The following is an 18953-nucleotide window of genomic DNA, read 5'->3' on the forward strand; positions in this document are numbered from 1 at the left end:
TTTTTTTAATGAAACAAACAAACCAAACTGTCACCCTTTGATTTCCATGATCATGTTTACCATGGCTTTTATAGCTGCTGTCCTGACTCGTGGGTCTTGGTCACTGAAGTAATCCCCTATAATTTTCTGGACATCTCTGACAGCTAGGCCTTCTCCATCTTTTGTAACACTTTTCTCCAAAGAGCCAAGATTGCCAAGTAATTGCAGGCATTTATTTCTTACACCATGGGAGGTATCTGTGAGATGCTGTGAAAAGAAAAGAGAGAACAAAAGGACACGATTGAGATAGCTTAAAATAAATAAAAAACCAGAAACAAAAGCATTATATCAGCTTTAGGAATAACTTCAAACACAACATTCTCACCAGTCCCTCTAATATCATGTTACTTGAGTATGTATCTTCCAAAAGAACGGAGAGTCCTTAGAAAATAAGATTCCCGTCTGATCATCACTGTATTCCCAACAGCTAGCACTTTGCTTTATAAAGAGAAGGTACTTTAAAAATGGCCCCTAGGGGCATCTGGGTGGCTCAACTGGTTAAACGTACAACTCTTGGTTTCGCCTCAAGTCATAGTCTCAGTTTCATGAGTTCAACCTCCACCTGGGGCACTGCGCTGGCAGTACGGAGCCTACTTGGGATTCTCTCTCCCTCTCTCTCTGCCCCTCCCCTGCTTGTGCAGTTTCTCTCTCTCTCAAATAAACTTTTAAATACATAAATAAATAAAGCCCCTGAACTGCATTTTATTTGCTATCAAATCTAAAAACAAAAAATGTATAAATTTTTAAAACTTTTAACATCCATACAGAAAAATTCAGAGTTTAAGTATACAGTTCCATGAGTTTTCACCAAATGAATATACACATAAAAAAGTGCCCAGATAAAGAAACAGAACATGACCAACACCCCAGAAACCTCTCCTGTTCCCCTCCCCATGAACTACTCTACCACCATCAAAATTAGCCAATATCTTGACTTCTAACACCTAGATTTATCTGGCCAATTTTTTTATTAGAATTTTAGAGAAAGTATAAGTGGGGGAGAGGTATAGACAAGAAGAGAGGGAGAGGAAGGCTTAAGGGGAGAAAGGGAGAGAGAGACAGAGAGAGAGAAAATGAGAATCTTAAGCAGACTCCATGCTCAAGCTGACATAGGGACTCAATCCCACAACCCTGGGATTATGAACCAAGTCAAAATCAAGAGTTGGTTGCTCAACCAACTGAGCCACCCAGGTGCCCTATTTTGCCCATTTTTATACTTTGTAATATCAAGCAGTGTGTGACCTCTCTTGCTTAATATTATGTTTGTAAGATTCATCCATAGTATGACATATGGCAATGGTTCATTCATTTTCATTACCATATATATTCCATTTATCAGTACACCACAATCCACTTATCCTTTCCCATACAGTTTTTGGCTATTCTAAATAATGCTACCATGACTGTGATAGCTTGAACGTGGCTTCTGTTGGATATATACTTAGGAATGGAATTGATGGGTCACAAGACATGTATATGGTCAGCTTAATAAGACACTGCCAAATAGTTTTCCAAAGCAGTTGTACTAATTTAACTAATTTATACTTCTACCAGTGACACTTGGTGTTCCAGTTGTGCCACATCCTTGTCAACACTTAAGTACTGTCAATCTTTTTCATGTTAGCTCTTATCCCAGTATTTTTTAAATACTTTTAAATTTTAAATACTTTTAAATTTTACTTTTTTTTACTTTTTTATTTTTTTACTTTTAATCTACATCCTAGTTAGCATATTAATGCAATAATGATTTCAAGAGTAGAATCCAGTGATTCATCCCCTAGGTATCATCCCAAAAAGTGTCCTCCTTAATGCTTCTTGCCCAGTTAGCCCATCCCCCCACCCACAGCCCCTCCAGCAACCCTGTGTTTGTTCTGTATATTTAAGTCTCTTAGGTTTTGTCCCTCTCTCTGTTTTTATATTATTTTTGCTTCCCTTCTCTTATGTTCCTCTGTTTTGTATCTTAAATTCCACATATGAGTGAAGTCATATATTTGTCTTTATCTAGCTAATTTCACTTAGCATAATACACTCTAGTTCTATCCATGTCATTGCAAATGGCAAGATTTCATTCTTTTTGATTGCCAAGTAATACTCCATTGTGTGTGTGTGTGTGTGTGTGTGTGTGTGTGTGTGTATATATATATATATATATATATATATATACCACATCTTCTTTATCCATTCATCTGTCGATGGACATCTAGGCTCTTTCCATTCTTTGGCTATTGTCGATAGGTGGTGCTGCTATAAACAATGGGGTGCATGTTTTCTTTTGAAACAGCACACCTGTATCCTTTGGATAAATACCTAGTAGTGCAACTGCTGGGTCGTAGGGTAGTCCTCTTTTTAATTTTCTGAGGAAACTCCATACTGTTTTCCAGAGTGGCTGCACCAGTTTGCATTCCCACCAGCAGTGCAAAAGCAATCCTCTTTCTCCACATCCTTGCCAACATCTGATGTTAGCCATTCTGATGGGTGTGAGGTGGTGTCTCATTGTGGTTTTGATATGTGTTTCCCTGATGATGAGTGATGTTGAGCATTTTTTCATGTGTCTTGTTAGCCATATGGATGTCTTCTCACCAGTATTTTTAATGGACATAACAGCTATATCTAGTCCAATGCTACTAAAATAAGCTATCTGCATAATATACAAATGTTAATACAAAACAAGTATTAGATATTCCCTTCAAGTTCAAATTTTTCAGGTTTTTCTATCCGTAAATAAAATCACTGAAGTCACAACAGTCTCTGGAAGTGCCCTCAATAATCACCCATTTCTCTTCTCCTGCCTTAATCTGCCAATCCCCTATTTTCAGGACCATAAGGATTAAGTGATATGTCTAAAAAACATGATAATTTAGTAGAAGAGCTAATATGAACACTCCTGACACCCACTCAATCCAGAGCTCTTTTCCCCTACTCTGCTGCATCAATAACGTCATGATTTTCAAAAGTGTGCTATGTTCAGAGTTGAGCATCTGTACTTTAAATATTTACAAAGCTCCACAATACCTGTTTTCCTTACATATATTACTCCCAAGTACCAGCAGTCTCCAGCATGAAGAATCACTCAGGTTTGTAATTACTGTATGATAAACATACTGTTCCTAAATCAATAACCAATTCTTATTATTAGCTAACTAGGCTGCCAATAGTTTGTATAAGTAATACCCACACACACAACTGAAGAAACAGAAAGATGTATCCAATAAGTAAATATATCATAGCTGATTCCAGGGCTATGATAAAGTACAAGATGAGATTGGATTATTTTGTTGTGCCAAAAGGAAAAGAGGTATTCAAAGACAAAGAGAAGTCAAAAGAACATAGAAGCCAGCTTAAAAGGGCTCCTACTTGGCCAAATCAGGAAATCTGAACATCAAGATGAATAATTATAGTAACAGACTATCATTCATTCAACAAGTAATCTGAGTCCGTAACTGATACACACAAATTGAAAGTCTGATGAGAGAATATTTATATAGTCTCAGGGAGCCTGGGTGGCTCAGTCAGTTGAGGTCATGATCTCACGGTTCGTGGGTTTGAGCCCCGCGTCGGTCTCTGCTGACAGCTAGCTCAGGGCCTGGAGCCTGTCTTCGGATTCTTTATCTCCCTCTCTCTCTGACCCTCCCCTGCTAATGCTGTCTCTCTCTCAGAAATAAATAAAAAATTTAAAAAATTTAAAAAAAGAATATTTATAGTCTCAAAGTGCCACCCCACAAAATACTTATTCATTTCAAAAGGAAAGAGTCACTTTATAGGGAAACAGTGTGACAAGACTATCTTAACCAAGTGATCAAAGTAAACATCATTAGTAATGGGACAAATCAAAATGGTGTAGCACTTAACAGGATGCAATAAGAAGAGTATCATTTCTGTGATTATTTTTTTAAATGTTTATTTATTTTTGAGAGAGAGAGAGACAGTGTGAGTAGGGGAGGGGCAGAGAGAGAGAAAGACACAGAATCTGAAATAAGCCCTGGGGGCTCAAACCCATGAACCCTGAGATCATGACTTGAGTTGAAGTTGGACGCTCAACTGACTAAGCCAACCAGGCGCCCCCTCTGATATACACACACACTTTTTTTTTGAAAGAGAAAACATCAGTGAGTGGGGGAGGGGTGGGGGAAAAGAAAGGCCTGGGGGGGTGGGGGTGGGGGGCTGGAGAGAATATCTTAAGCAGGCTCCGCACCCAGTGCAGAGCTCTTACGATCATGAGATCACGACCTGAGTGGAAATCAGGAGTTAGACACTTAACTGACTGAGCCACTGAGGTGCCCCTTGTCTGTGATATTCTTAGCAAAGGAGGAAAACTTGAATCTAATTATGAGGAAATATCAGATAAACCCTAATTCAGGAAGGTTCTAAGAAAGACCTATTCTATAATTTTCAAAAATGTCAACATCATAAAATCATGTAAAGACTGAGGAATTTATACTAGATTGAAGACTAATGAAGTATGCAGACTAAAACGTAACACGTGATTCTGAACTGGATCCTCTTCCAATAAGGGACATGACTGAAACAAATAGTGAAACATGAATGATGTGTGAGAATTAAATAGAGGCATATGCTGATGTTGATGTCTTGATTTTGACGGTCATATTGAGGTTTTGTAGGCAAATATCTTTGTTTATGGAAAAATAACACTGGAAGTATTCATGCAGAACAAATGGGCAACTTATTCTAACCTGGTTCACAAGAAAAGAAAGCTCTCTATTACTACACTTGTAATTTACCCACAAGTTTGAGACTTTAAAAATAATTGAACTGTCTACACAAAAGAAAAAAGAAAATAATCATACTGTTTCATAAACATTAGAAAAGTAGGAGTGCCTGGCTGGCTCAGCTGGTGAGCCGACAACTTTTGATCTCAGGGTTGTAAGTTTAAGCCCCATGCTGGGTGTAGAGATTATTTAAAACTAAAATCAGAGGCACTTGGGGGGCTAAGTCAATTAAGTGTCCATCTTTGGCTCAGATCATGATCTCATGGTTTGTGGGTTCAAGCCCCGCGTCAGACTCTGCTTACAGCTCAGAGCCTGGAGCTTGCTTCAGATTCTGTGTCTCCCTCTCTCTCTGCCCCTCCCCAACTCGTGCTCTGTCTCTCTCTCAAAAATAAACATTAAAAAAATTTTTTAAATAAATAAGACAAAGACAAAAGGAAGGAAGGAAGGAATTACATTATCCATAAGAGTATTTTAAGACCACAAAAAGAAAGAGGCAGCAATAGCTGAACCACACCCAAACAGGTTCAGAGAAATGCCTCCAGGAAGTATAGGAAACCTTGCAGACAGGGGCGCCTGGGTGGCTTAGTCGGTTAAGCGTCCGACTTTCGCTTAGGTCATGATCTCGCAGTTTGTGGGTTCAAGCCCCGCGTCGGGCTCTGTGCTGACTGCCAGCTCAGAGCCTGGAGCCTGTTTCAGTCTGTGACTCCCTCTCTCTCTGACCCTCCCCTGCTCATGCTGTCTCTCTCTCTCTCTCTCCTAGAAATAAATAAAACATTAAAAAAAATTTAAAAAAAAAAAAAGGAAACCTTGCAGACAAAGTAGATTCCATAAATTGTTTCACTTCTTGTCTGAGAGGCAAAGTAGCAAAGCTGAATGAGCATGGACTGCAATCAGACTGACCTATTTGACTGCTTGCCCCAACACTTAGTATCTTTGTGATCTTCATTAAATCCCACAAGTCTTTAGAAATCCTTATTTTGTAAAAAGAGGAATAAGATCCCTACCATGAAGTTTTGTGGTGAGTATACTAAATGAACTCATGTAGGAATTACTATATGCAAAATTAGCTAATAGTGTCTAGGATATAATAGACATTCAATAAGTACAAGTGCCTAGTATAGTGCCTAGCACTTAGCATGTACTTAAACAAACCTACTTAAGAAGAGGAGAACAGGTAGGGAAAAAAAGGGCAAGTGACAGCAAAGAACAGAAAATGGTGAAGTGTCAGAGGTAAGAGTGGGCACCCGGATGAAACAGGTCTGCTGATCTGGAACACACAAGCATGAACTTTCTAGCAATGGCTGTCTAACAGGGCACTCGATGTCATGAAAGGTAGTGAGCACCTGTTAATGGCTCACATCAGAATGCTCCAGAAGAAGATTCCTGAATTAAGTGGAAACCCAGGCTTGGTGAGAAGCTATGTACTATGTGAACATGGGGTGGGCAGAAAGGCTTCCTTGGAGAAGAAAACAAAGGAAACATGATGAAAAAGCCACTATGCTGAGGGTGGGTCTCTCAGATATGGAACTTATTATAAAAATGGTTCACTCCAACATTTTGGCTCAGAGTTAATTCTTGCCTCCAAGTTATTTAGGTTGCAGATACGTGAAACATACCCTCAAGTTCTCAAAAGGCCTCTTATATAGTAAGAGCTCAAAACTATCAATCAAAATAAGACAGTGAAACTGAGAAGTTAAGAGAAACTTACAGATATGAAGCTGACAATGACTGTCAGTTAATAGAGCAGGACAATTTTTAACAAACTATTTTAGTAGGAAAACCTCATTTCTCATAACTAAACTGTTAACTGAACCACCAGCCACTGAAGGTTGCTTCCTCTGTTACAAACACTTCATTCAATTTTCAAACAACAAACTGAACCTTCCAGCTTCTATTAAGGTAACCAGGCAACAATGCAGTATAACCAGCCTATTACTGCAAAATGAAGGTTAGGCCGAAAGAGAGCGGAAGTCTAAATCACACCCTCAGGGCAGTAATTACAGTTGTCAGGTCCTTCCCATACAGGTCACTACTTGCATCACACCATCATCACTAACAGCTACCTAGTATGTCTGCTCTGCAGATGATGCTATTTTGGTGTTATACCCAGGCCGCTATAGTGACATCATTTTTATATTAATGGAATGAGTAAGCAAACCACATCCCCAAAAACGGGAGTAATCCGTGTCAAAGACAGGCTAAACGAATTAAAACTATTGCTGTAGGGGAAAAAAGAATGGTTAGCATACCAAGAAAATCTAAGAATGAAGTTTCTTAAGACAAAAATAACTTACCGATTCATTCGGTTTCAATATGGATTCTGTTTACGCACAGACAAAAATTCAGTGTACTTTGTATGCAAATGATTTTTTAAAGATTTTGTTTTTAAGTGATCTCTACACCCAACATGAAGGCTTGAACCTGTGACCCCAAGATCAAGAGTCACACACTCCACTGAGCTGGCCAGGTGCCCCTGTATGCAAATTATTTTAACAGATACCTTCTCCTAACAAACTACACGTAATAGTGGTTCGAATACTATTTTATAAATGTTAAAATGCTGTATGGTTTTGTCTGCTGCCTTAAGAATTTAATGTACTTTTGCCATAGAATTAAAGAAACAGAGAGACTGGAAGAGAAAGTGAGATGGAGACAAACAAGAATTAAAACTAGGTTCTAAGAAAGCTTTATATGAAAAAATGACAAGATATATTTGTCCAGCTGGAAAAATCTTCACAGATAGGAAGCAAAGCAGAATATCTCCAATTTCAGTTGTACAGATGCTACTTATAAAAAGAATATTAATTCCCTAGCCAAATCTGTCCGCCAAATCTTTTCTTCTCTCAAGTGAGGATTAATTATACAATGTACGTCAAATGAGAATTAACTGTACAATAACCCTCAAAGGGTTATTGACAGGATAAAATGAGATGAACATTTAAGAGTTAAGAGTACCTGAAGGCACAACAGTCTTCCTACTGTGAAACAAAAAATACAGCAGATTCGTACCTTATATTTGAAAGACATATAACCTTATATTTGAAAGACATATAAAGAGCAATTTGAACTTCAAAAAATAATAGTGATAGGAATAGATCATAATATATTCAATAAAATGAGAGAGAGAGACAGGAAAGGGAGGGAAAGCTTTATGTACAGCAGAATGCCAACTAATAAACAGAGAAGAAATAAACGTTAGAAAAATCACAGTTTTGCAATGACCAAAGAACGGACTCTGCAATATTTATTAATAGTCACTAAAATATAGAGTAAAAATATGATGGGGAAGGAGATATTTACATAATCTTAAAGTATCTCCCACAAATCACTTATTAATCACAGAAAAAAATCATTAACTCTACAACAAAAAACCTGGAAGTCACTACCTTAACCAAGTACCAAAGCTAACATCAACAATGAGTCAAACCTCATCTGTGCCTCATAATATGATAAACCAAGGAAGACAAATATTATTTCTGTGGTATCCCTGCCCAAATGCATAACGTGAATCTAAACAGAGGAAATATCAGACAAATACAGACTGAAACACATTCTATAATAAATGGCCTATATTCTTCAAAAATGTCAAGGTCATGAAAGATGTAAGCTAAGGGACCTTTCCAAATTAAAGAAGAGGCATGAAAACTAAATGCATTATGGGATCCTGGACTAGAAAAGAAAACTTTATATAAAGGATAATACTGGGACAATAGATAGAATTTGAATAAAGGTTGAGATTAGTATTAGTACTACATCAAAGTTCAATCTCCTGATTTTCAGAGTTGCATTGCGTTTATAAAAATTATAGCCTTCTTAAGAAACACACATAAGTATTTAAATATTACTTTAGTGGAAACGGGTTTTTAACTGCAATTTACTGTTAAATGGTTCAGGAAAAAATAACATGTAGATACAAAGCAATAGTGATAAAGTATATGTGAGAAAATGTTAACTATTGGTGAATCGTGGAGAAGGATATATGGAAATCCTCTACATTATTTTTATCATTGGGGGATTAAGTTTTAAATTGGCGAGGTGTTTGGATTTGGTCCCAATCCAATGCTTTCCCAGAATTCTTTTCTCAGTGAGAGGCACCAGCATCTAATCTGGCACATAAACCAGAAACCTAGGAATCATCTTGAATAATTCCCTTCACCTTCAACCCTTCCTCAATCACTAAATCTCCTCAATCTAAATATTTCTCAAAACTATCCATATCTTTCCATCTTTCCATCACTTTAATCCAAATTACTATAATCTCTGAATTAGGATATAATACATCCTGACTCATCTCTCTTTGGCAATACTGGCCTCTTCTCCAAGGAGCTCTCTGTAACACAAAAAAATTCTTTATGAAATGCAAATCTGAAGTCACCTCTCTCCCCCACTGTCTACCCAAAACACTTTAATGGCTTCTCAACAAGACCTACAAGACCTTGCATTTACCCTGATGATTCCTAAATGGTTTTTGGTCTCAAGATCCCTTTAATTTTTTGTTTTCAAATGTTTATTTATTATTTTTGTGAGAGAAAGAGAGAAAGCATGAGCAGGGGAGGGGCAGAAAGAGGGAGAGGGAGAATTCCAAGCAGGCTCTGTGTTGTCAGCTTAGAGCCCGACTTGATCTCACAGTGAGATCATAACCTGAGCCTAAATCAAGAGTAGCACATTTCATCGACTGAGCCACCAGGGGCACCCATTCTTTTTCTTTTTTAATTTAAGTATGGTTGACACACAATGTTATTAGTTTCAGGTGTACAACCTGAACAACTCTATACATACATGTATAGTGATAGAGCAACTCTATAACGTACAGTGCTTGAGCAACTCTATACATTATGCTATGCTCACATGTATACCATCTGTCATCATAGTGCTATTACAATACCGCTGACTATATTCCCTATGCTGTACCTTCCATCCCTGTGACTTACCTGTGCCGTAACTGGAAGCCTGTCCCTTCCACTCCTCTTCAGCCATTTTGCTCATCCCTCCAGCCCCCACCCTCCTACAACCACCATGTTCTCTGTATTTATAGGTCTGTTTCTGCTTTGTTTGTTCATTTGTCTTTTTTTCCCCCACAAATGAGTGAAATCATATTGTATTTGTCTTTCTCAGCCAACTTACTTCACTTAGCATAGCACCTTCTAGATCCACCTGTGTTATTGTGAATGGCAAGATCCTAACATTTCTATGGCTGAGTAATATTCCATTGTATATACACACCATATTCCCTTTATCCATTCACTTATCAATGGACACTTAGATTGCTTTCATATTTTGGTTACTGTAAATAATACTACAATAAACACAGGGGAACATATATCTTTTCGAAATAGTATTTTTGTTTTCTTTGGGTAAATATCCAATATTGAAATTACTGGATTCTATGGCTCTTCTATTTTTAATTTTTTTGAGGAACCTCCATACTACTTCTAGAATATCTTTTATAACCCTGACTACTGCCTCATGAGTTCCTTAAAGGCTGAAATTTCATTTCTCCAAGGAAGATATATAGATGGTCAATAAGCAAATGAAAGGATGCTTACAATAACTAATCACTAACCATTATAGAAAAGCAAATCAAAACCACAATGAGATACCACTTCATACCCATTGGGATGGCTTTTGCGAAAGGAAGGAAGGAAGGAAATAGGCAAGGAGGTGGAGAAACTGGAACCCTGTGCACTACTGGTGATAAAGTAAAACAGTACAGCCACCATGAAAGAAAGTATGGGAATTCTTCAAAAAACCAAAAACAGAATTACAATATGATCCAGGATTCTCTTTCTAGGTATATAACTGTCATAATCTACATGGGCTGCCAAAATAAAATACCTCATGGTGGCTATGAGGTTTTGAAATCTGCTAGTGTACCTATTACTTTGCTGTACTTTTCCAAGACTGTTTTGGCTACTTTGGTTCCCTTTGAAAATCCATATAGTTTTCAAGAACAAGTTTTGTACTTCTTTTGTTAAATGTATTAGTATATTAGTTTTGATGGTTTTATAAATAGATTGTTTTCTTAATTTCATTTTCATATTGCTCACTGCAAATACGCAGAAATACAATTGATTTTTTTGTACACTGATATTGTATCCTGCAACCTTCTTGAATTTATTTATCACTTCTAATAGTTTTTTAATGGATTCCTTAGGATTTTTTATATGTAAGATCATGTCATATGAATACACAGGGATCATTTTACTTCTTCCTTTCCAAGATGGATGCCTCTTATTTCTTTTTCTTGCCTGAGTGCCCGGGCAAACCTCTAGCACGATATAGAATAGACACAAGACATAAGAACAAAGTTGTTTTGTTCCTGACCTTGGGTGAGGAAAGCATATAACCTTTAACCATTAGTATGTTAGCAGTCAGTTTTTCACAGATGCCTTCTATCAGGCTGAAGTAGTTCTATTCTATTCCCAGGTTTTTTTTTTAAGTGTTCTTTATAATGAAATAATATTGGATTTTGTCAAGCACTTCCCTAAATCTATTGAGATGATCATGGAGTTTTGTCCTTTACTCTTTTTTTTATGGTACTACATTAAATTATTTTCAGATGTTGAACCAACTTGCATTCCTGGAATAAATCCCATTTGGACTTTACATCCTGAGGCCAGGGAATTTACTTTCTTCTCAAGTGTGCATGGCACATTCTCCAAGACAGATCACATACTGGGACATAAAGCGGCCCTCAATAAATATAAAAGAATTGAGATCATACCATGCACACTGTCAGATCATAATGCTTTGAAACTTGAAATCAATTACAGGAAGAAGTCTGGAAAACCTCCAAAAACATGGAGGTTAAAGAACACCCTACTAAAGAATGAATGGGCCAATCAGGCAATTAGAGATGAAACTAAAAAATATATGGAAACAAATGAAAATGAAAACACAACAATTCAAAATCTATGGTATGCGGCAAAGGCAGTCCTAAGAGGAAAGTACATTGTTCTCCAGGCCTATTTCAAGAGATTAGAAAAAGCGCAAGTCCAAAATCTAACAGCTCACCTAAAGGAACTAGAGGTAGAGCAACAAGGACGCCCTAAACCCAGTAGAAGAGAAATAATAAAAATTAGAGCAGAAATAAACAACATAGAGACCAAAGAAACAATTGAACAGATCAATGAAACCAAGAGTTGGTTTTTTGAAAAAATAAAAAAATTGACAAGCCTCTAGCCAGGCTTCTCAAAAAGAAAAGAGAGAGCACCCAAATTGACAAAATCATGAATGAAAATGGACTTATTACAACCAACCCCTCAGAAATACAAGCAATTATCAGGGAATACTATGAAAAATTATATGCCAACAAACTGGACAACTTAGAAGAAATGGACAAATTCCTAAACACACACTCACTACCAAAATTCACACGGGAAAAAATAGAAAACCTGAACAGACCCATAACGAGTGAAGAAATCGAATCAGTGATCAAAAATCTCCCAACAAATAAGAGCCCTGGACCTGATGGCTTCCCTGGGGAATTCTACCAGACATTTAAAACAGAATTAATCCCAATTCTTCTCAAGCTATTCCAAAAAATAGATATCGAAGAAAAACTCCCGGATTCATTTTATGAAGCCAGCATCACTCTGATTCCCAAGCCAGACAGAGATCCAGCAAAAAGAGAGAACTATAGCCCAATATCCTTGATGAATACAGATGCAAAAATCCTCAACAAGATCCTTGCAAATCGAATCCAGCAGCACATAAAAAGAATCATCCACCAAGATCAAGTGGGATTCATTCCTGGGTTACAGGGCTGGTTCAACATTCGCAAATCAATCAATGTGATCCATCACATCAATAAAAGAAAAGATAAAAACCATACGATCCTGTCAATAGATGCAGACAAAGCATCTGACAAAATACAGCATCCCTTCTTAATAAAGCCTCTAGAGAAAGTCAGGATAGAAGGAACCTACTTAAACATCATCAAAGCCATCTATGAGAAGCCTTCAGCTAACATCATCCTCAACGGGGAAAAACTGAGATCCCCCTGAGATCAGGAACACGAAAGGGATGTCCACTCTCACCACTGTTGTTTAACAGAGTGCTGGAAGTCCTAGCATCAGCCATCAGACAACAAAAGGAAATCAAAGGCATCAGAATTGGCAGAGAGGAAGTCAAACTCTCCTTCTTCGCAGATGACATGATACTCTACATCGAAAACCCAACAGACTCCACCAGAAGCCTACTAGATCTGATCCAAGAATTCAGCCAAGTTGCAGGATACAAAATCGACGTACAAAAATCGGTTGCATTTTTATACACCAACAATGAATCAACAGAAAGAGAAATCAAGAAACGGATCCCATTCACAATTGCACAAAAAACCATAAAATACCTAGGAATAAACCTAACCAAGGGTACAAGAGATCTGTATGATGAAAACTATAGAAAACTTATGAAGGAAATTGAAGAAGACACAAAGAAATGGAAAAACATTCCATGCTCATGGATAGGAAGAATAAATATAGTTAAGATGTCATTACTACCTAAAGCACTCTACACATTCAATGCAATTCCAATCAAAATTGCACCAGCATACTTCTCAAAGTTAGAACAAACTATCCTAAAATTTGTATGGAACCACAAAAGACCCCGAATAGCCAAAGTAATACTGAAAAATAAAACCAAAACGGGAGGTATCACCATCCCAGACTGTAGCCTCTACTACAAAGCTGTCGTCATCAAGACAGTATGGTATTGGCACAAAAACAGACACATAGACCAATGGAACAGAACTGAAAACTCAGAAGTGGACCCAAAAGTAAACACTCAAGTAATCTTTGACAAAGCAGGAAAGAATATCCAATGGAAAAAAGACCGCCTCTTTAACAGATGGTGTTGGGAGAACTGGACAGCAACATGCAGAAGAATGAAACTAGATCATTTTCTCACACCATGCACAAAAATAAACTCAAAATGGATAAAGGACCTGAACATGAGACAGGAAACTATCAACACTCTAGAGGAGAAAGCAGGAAACAACCTCCTTGACCTCCACCGCAGCAACTTCGTACTTGACACACCCCCAAAAGCAAGGGAATCAAGAGCAAAAATTAACGATTGGGACCTCATCAAGATTAAAAGCTTCTGCACAGCCAAGGAAACAACCCACAAAACTAACAGGCAACCAACAGAATGGGAAAAGATAGTTGCAAATGACATATCAGATAAAGCGTTAATATCCAGAATCTATAAGGAGCTCACCAATCTCCACACCCAAAAAACAAACAACCCAGTGAAGAAATGGGCAGAAGATATGAACAGACACTTCTCCAAAGAGGACATCCAGATGGCCAACAGACACATGAAATGGATGCTCAGCATCCCTCCTCATCAGGGAAATACAAAACAAAACCACACTGAGATACCACCTCACGCCAGTCAGAGTGGCTAAAATGAGCAAATCAGAGAACTCTAGATGCTGGCGAGGATGTAGAGAAACGGGCACCCTCCTACACTGTTGGTGGGAATGTAAACTGGTACAGCCCCTCTGGAAAACAGTGTGGAGGTTCCTCAGGAAACTAACAATAGAACTCCCCTAGGACCCAGCAATAGCACTGCTAGGAACTTACCCAAGGGATACAGGAGTGCTGATGCATAGGAGCACATGCACCCCAATGTTCATGGCAGCACTCAACAATAGCTAAAACATGGAAAGAGCCTAAGTGTCATCAACAGACGAATGGATCAAGAAGATGTGGTTTATCTATACCATGGAATACTCCATGGCAATGAGAAAAAATGAAATCTGGCCATGTGTAGCAACATGGATGGACCTTGAGGGTGTTATGCAGAGCGAAATAAGTCAGGCAGAGAAGGACAAATATCATATGTTTGCACATATAGGAGGATTAGGAGGAACTTAACGGAGGAGCAAGGGGGAGAAGAAGGGGGGAAATGGTGGGGGAAAGGGAGAGAAGCAAACCATGAGAGACTCTTGAATGCTGACAAAAACTGAGGACTGATGGATGTGGGGGGTAGGGGGGATGGGCATGGAGGAGGGCACTTGTGGGGATGAGCACTGGGTGTTAGTTATGTGGAAACTAATTTGATAATAAACCATTTGTAAAAAAAATAAAAATAAAAAAATTTTAAAAAATCCCATTTGGTGATGGTGTATAATCCTATCCACATAGCTGAATTTGATTTGCTAGCATTTTGTTAAAGATTTTTGCATCCATATTCATAAAAGACACTGGTCTTGAGTTTGCTTTTTTTAGTGAGGTCTTTCTTTGGTTTTGGTATTAGGCTTACACTAACCCCACAGAATGAGTTGGGAAATGTTCATTACTATTTTGTGGGAAGTTTCTGAAACTGGTGTGGTTTTTTTTTTTTTTTTTTAAGTTTATTTGACAGTGCACACATGCATGAGCAGGGGAGAAGCAGAGAGAGAGACTGAATCCCAAGAAGGTCCCACACTGTCGGTCAGAGCCTGATCTCACCAACTATGAGATCATTACCTGAACCAGTCAAAAGTCAGACATTTAACCAACTAAGACACTCAGCCACCCCTAAAAAACTAATGTTTAAATGTCTGATATGAAGTCATCTGTGTGTGAGTAGGTTTCTGTTTTTTTCATCACAAATTTAATATCTTTACTTGTTATAGGTCTACTCAGATTTTTCTTCTTGAGTCAGTTTTGGCAATCCATCTTTGTAGAAATTTGTCCATTTCATCTAAGTTACCTATTTTATTGGCACATAGTTATTCATAGTATTCTTTTATAATCCTTTTAATTTCTATCAGAGTGGTAGTAATGTCCTCTCTTTTCTGATTCTAGTAATTTGAATCTTCTCCTTTTTAAAATTTATTTATTTTGAGAGAGAGAGAGAGAGAGAAAGACAACGCAAATGAGGGAGAGGCAGAGAGAGGAAGAGCAAATCCCAAGCAAGCTCCACACTATCAGCACAGAGCCTGATGCAGGGGTCAAACTCACAACCATGAGATCATGACATGAACCAAAATCAAGAGTGGGATGTTTAAACTGACTGAGCCACCCAGGTGCCCCAAGTCTTCTTTCTTTCCTGATCAATATAACTAAAGGTTTGTCGGTTTTTGTTGGTATTTTCAAAAAACAAGCTTTTGGTTTCGTTGATTTTTTACTATTGTTTTTCTATTCTCTATTTCATTAATTTCCACTCTAATCTTTCACACTTCCCTCCATCTGCATGCTTTATATTTAGTGCACTTTTCCTTTTCTAGTGTCCTTCTAGTGGAAGGTTAGGTTACTGACTTGAGATCTCTCAACTTTTTTACTACAGGCACTTAGAGATATGAATTTCTAAGACTGCTTTAGCTGCGTCCCATAAGTTGCGATATGTCGCATTTTCATTCATCGCAAAGTTATTTCTAATTTCCCCTTTGATTTCTTCGTTGACCGATTGGTGATATAGGAGTACACTGTTTAATTTCCACGTATTTAGGAGTTTCCCAAATTTCTTTCTGTTACTGATTTCTAATTTATTCCACTGTGGTTGGAGAAAATACTTTATATTACTTCTATTAAAAAGGTGAAAGATATTATATATGAATATAAAGCACATATATATGTGACTATATCAAAGCACACTGTATGACAAAATCGCAGACAAAATGGCATTAGACAATATAAATAGTAACTGTAGCCATGCATCATAGGAAGTCTTTATTTACTTGAGTTTGACAGATCTACCATGTTCAAATGGATCAAATTTTTACTCCATTATGAGCCACTACAAATGGTGAAGAAACATACAAAAACCCACATGAGAAACTAGCAAAGAACATGAAAAGTTCATTCTCAAGAGAGAAAAAAAATGAAAAACAAATATGAAGCCTCACTAATAATCTTTTTAAAAGAAAACAAAAGGGTGTTGCCTGGTGGCTCAGTCAGTTAGGCATCTGACTCGGTTTCTGCTCAGGTCATGATCTCATGGTTCATGGGTTTGAGCCCCATTTCAGGCTCTATGCTGAATGCACAGAGCCTGGTTGGGTCTCTCTCTCTCTCTCTCTCTCTCTCAAAAATAAATATTTAAAAAAAGAATAACTGGGAAAAAAAATCACCACTTGCCTCCTACCAGATTAACAGGTTTATCTTCTATTTTAAAACATTAATACCCAAGCCTCCTTTGTCATGTCATAGATTAACTGACCATATATTTGTGGGTTTATTTCTGGGCTTTCTATTCTGTTCCACCGATGAGGGGTCCTTTTTTGTGCCAGTATCATACTGTTTTGATTATTAAAGCTTTGTAGTATATTTTGAAATCTGAAATTGTGATACCTCCAGCTTTGTTTTTTCTTTAAGATGCATTCAGAGTCTTTTGTAGTTCTATACAAATTTTAGTATTACTTGTTCTGTGAAAAATGCTATTGGTATTTTGATAGAGATTGCACCAAATCTGTAGATCACTTTGGATAACATAGACATATTGTGGACTATACAATGGGGAAAATATCTTTAATAAATGATACTGGAAAGACTGAGCAGCTACACGCAAAAGAATGAAACTGGACCACTTTCTAATACCATACACAAAAATAAACTCGAACCGGATTAAAGACCCAAACGAGACCTAAAACCATAAATATCCTAGAAGAAAGGCAGTAATCTCTCTGACATGGACCATAGCAAAATTTCTCTTGGATAGGTCTCCTAAAGACAAAAGTAAAAAAACAAAACTATAGGCAATGTATCAAAATAAAAACTTCCCACAGCAAAGGAAACCATCAAACAAAACCATCAGGCAACCTACTGAGAGATGATATTGCAAATGGTATATCCAATAAGGGGTTATTATCCAAAATACATAAAGTACTTACACAACTCAATACCAAAAATCAACCCAATTAAAAAATGGGCAGAGGATCTGAATAGACATTTTTCCAGACGTACTGATGCCCAACAGATAAATGAAAAGGTATTCAACATCACTAATCATCAAGGAAATACACATCAAAACCTTGAACCTGCTGGGATGGTTAAAATAAAAAAGATAAAAAATAACAAGTATTGACAAGGACGTGAATCATACACTGTTGGTGGGAATGCAAATTGGTACAACCACTGTAGAAACAGTATGGAAGCGACTCAAAAAAATAAAAATAGAAATACCACACAATCCAGTAATTCTACTACTGGGTATTCACCCAAAGAAAACAAAAACACGAGGGGCGCCTGGGTGGCTTAGTCGGTTAAGCGTCCGACTTTCGCTTAGGCCATGATCTCACAGTTCGTGGGTTCGAGCCCCGCGTCGGGCTCTGTGCTGACTGCCAGCTCAGAGCCTGGAACCTGTTTCAGAGTCTGTGTCTCCCTCTCCCTGACCCTCCCCTGCTCACGCTGTCTCTCTTTCTCTCTCCTAGAAATAAATAAAAATATTTAAAAAAAAAAAAAGAAAACAAAAACACGAATTCATGCTCTCCTATGTTAACTACAGCATTGCTTACAGTAGCCAAGATATGGAAACAACCTAAGTGTCCACTGATAGATGAATGGATAAGGGAGATGTGGTGTGTGTACACACGCACACACACAAATATTAAGCATCCACAGAAAAGGATGCGTGCGACATGCCAGTTGAGACAATATGGATGGACCTAGAGATATTATGGTAAGTGATATAAGTCAGACTGAGAAAGACAAATACCATATGACTTCACTTACACGTGGAATCTTAAAAAACCAAATAAACAAGTAAAAAGCAGAATCAGATCTACAAATACATCCAGATAATAAACAGATGATTGCCCAAGCGGAGGGGTGGGGGGAATGAGCAAAATGGGTGAAGGGGAATGGGGAAAACAATTCAGGAACATCCAATGCTAGAATGATACAGTAAAATTAGGCACTCTCATATACTGCTGGTGCTCAAATAAACTGGAACACTTTGGGAACCAATGTGGCAGAAAGTATCAAGAGCCTTAAAAAAAACTCATTAGAGATACCACCTCACGCCAGTCAGAGTGGCTAAAATGAGCAAATCAGAGAACTCTAGATGCTGGCGAGGATGTGGAGAAACGGGCACCCTCCTGCACTGTTGGTGGGAATGTAAACTGGTACAGCCCCTCTGGAAAACAGTGTGGAGCTTCCTCAGGAAACTAACAATAGAACTCCCTTATGACCCAGCAATAGCACTGCTAGGAATTTACCCAAGGGATACAGAAATGCTGAGGCATAGGAGCACATGTACCCC

General features: G+C 37.8%; 1 protein-coding gene across 2 annotated transcripts in view; it reads right to left on the reverse strand.

Annotated features, from left to right (window-relative positions):
* Positions 1-18953, reverse strand: part of INTS4 (integrator complex subunit 4) — a 120257-nt gene that overhangs the window by 70147 nt on the left and 31157 nt on the right. For both annotated transcript variants that reach the window (XM_039228713.1, XM_039228714.1), the window contains exon 5: positions 61-246. In XM_039228713.1, coding sequence (XP_039084644.1) covers positions 61-246 — 186 coding nt within the window. The remainder of the gene's footprint in view (positions 1-60; positions 247-18953) is intronic.

Source organism: Hyaena hyaena, unplaced genomic scaffold, assembly GCF_003009895.1.
Source record: "Hyaena hyaena isolate Hyena2069 unplaced genomic scaffold, ASM300989v1 scaffold_34, whole genome shotgun sequence".
NCBI lineage: Eukaryota > Metazoa > Chordata > Mammalia > Carnivora > Hyaenidae > Hyaena > Hyaena hyaena.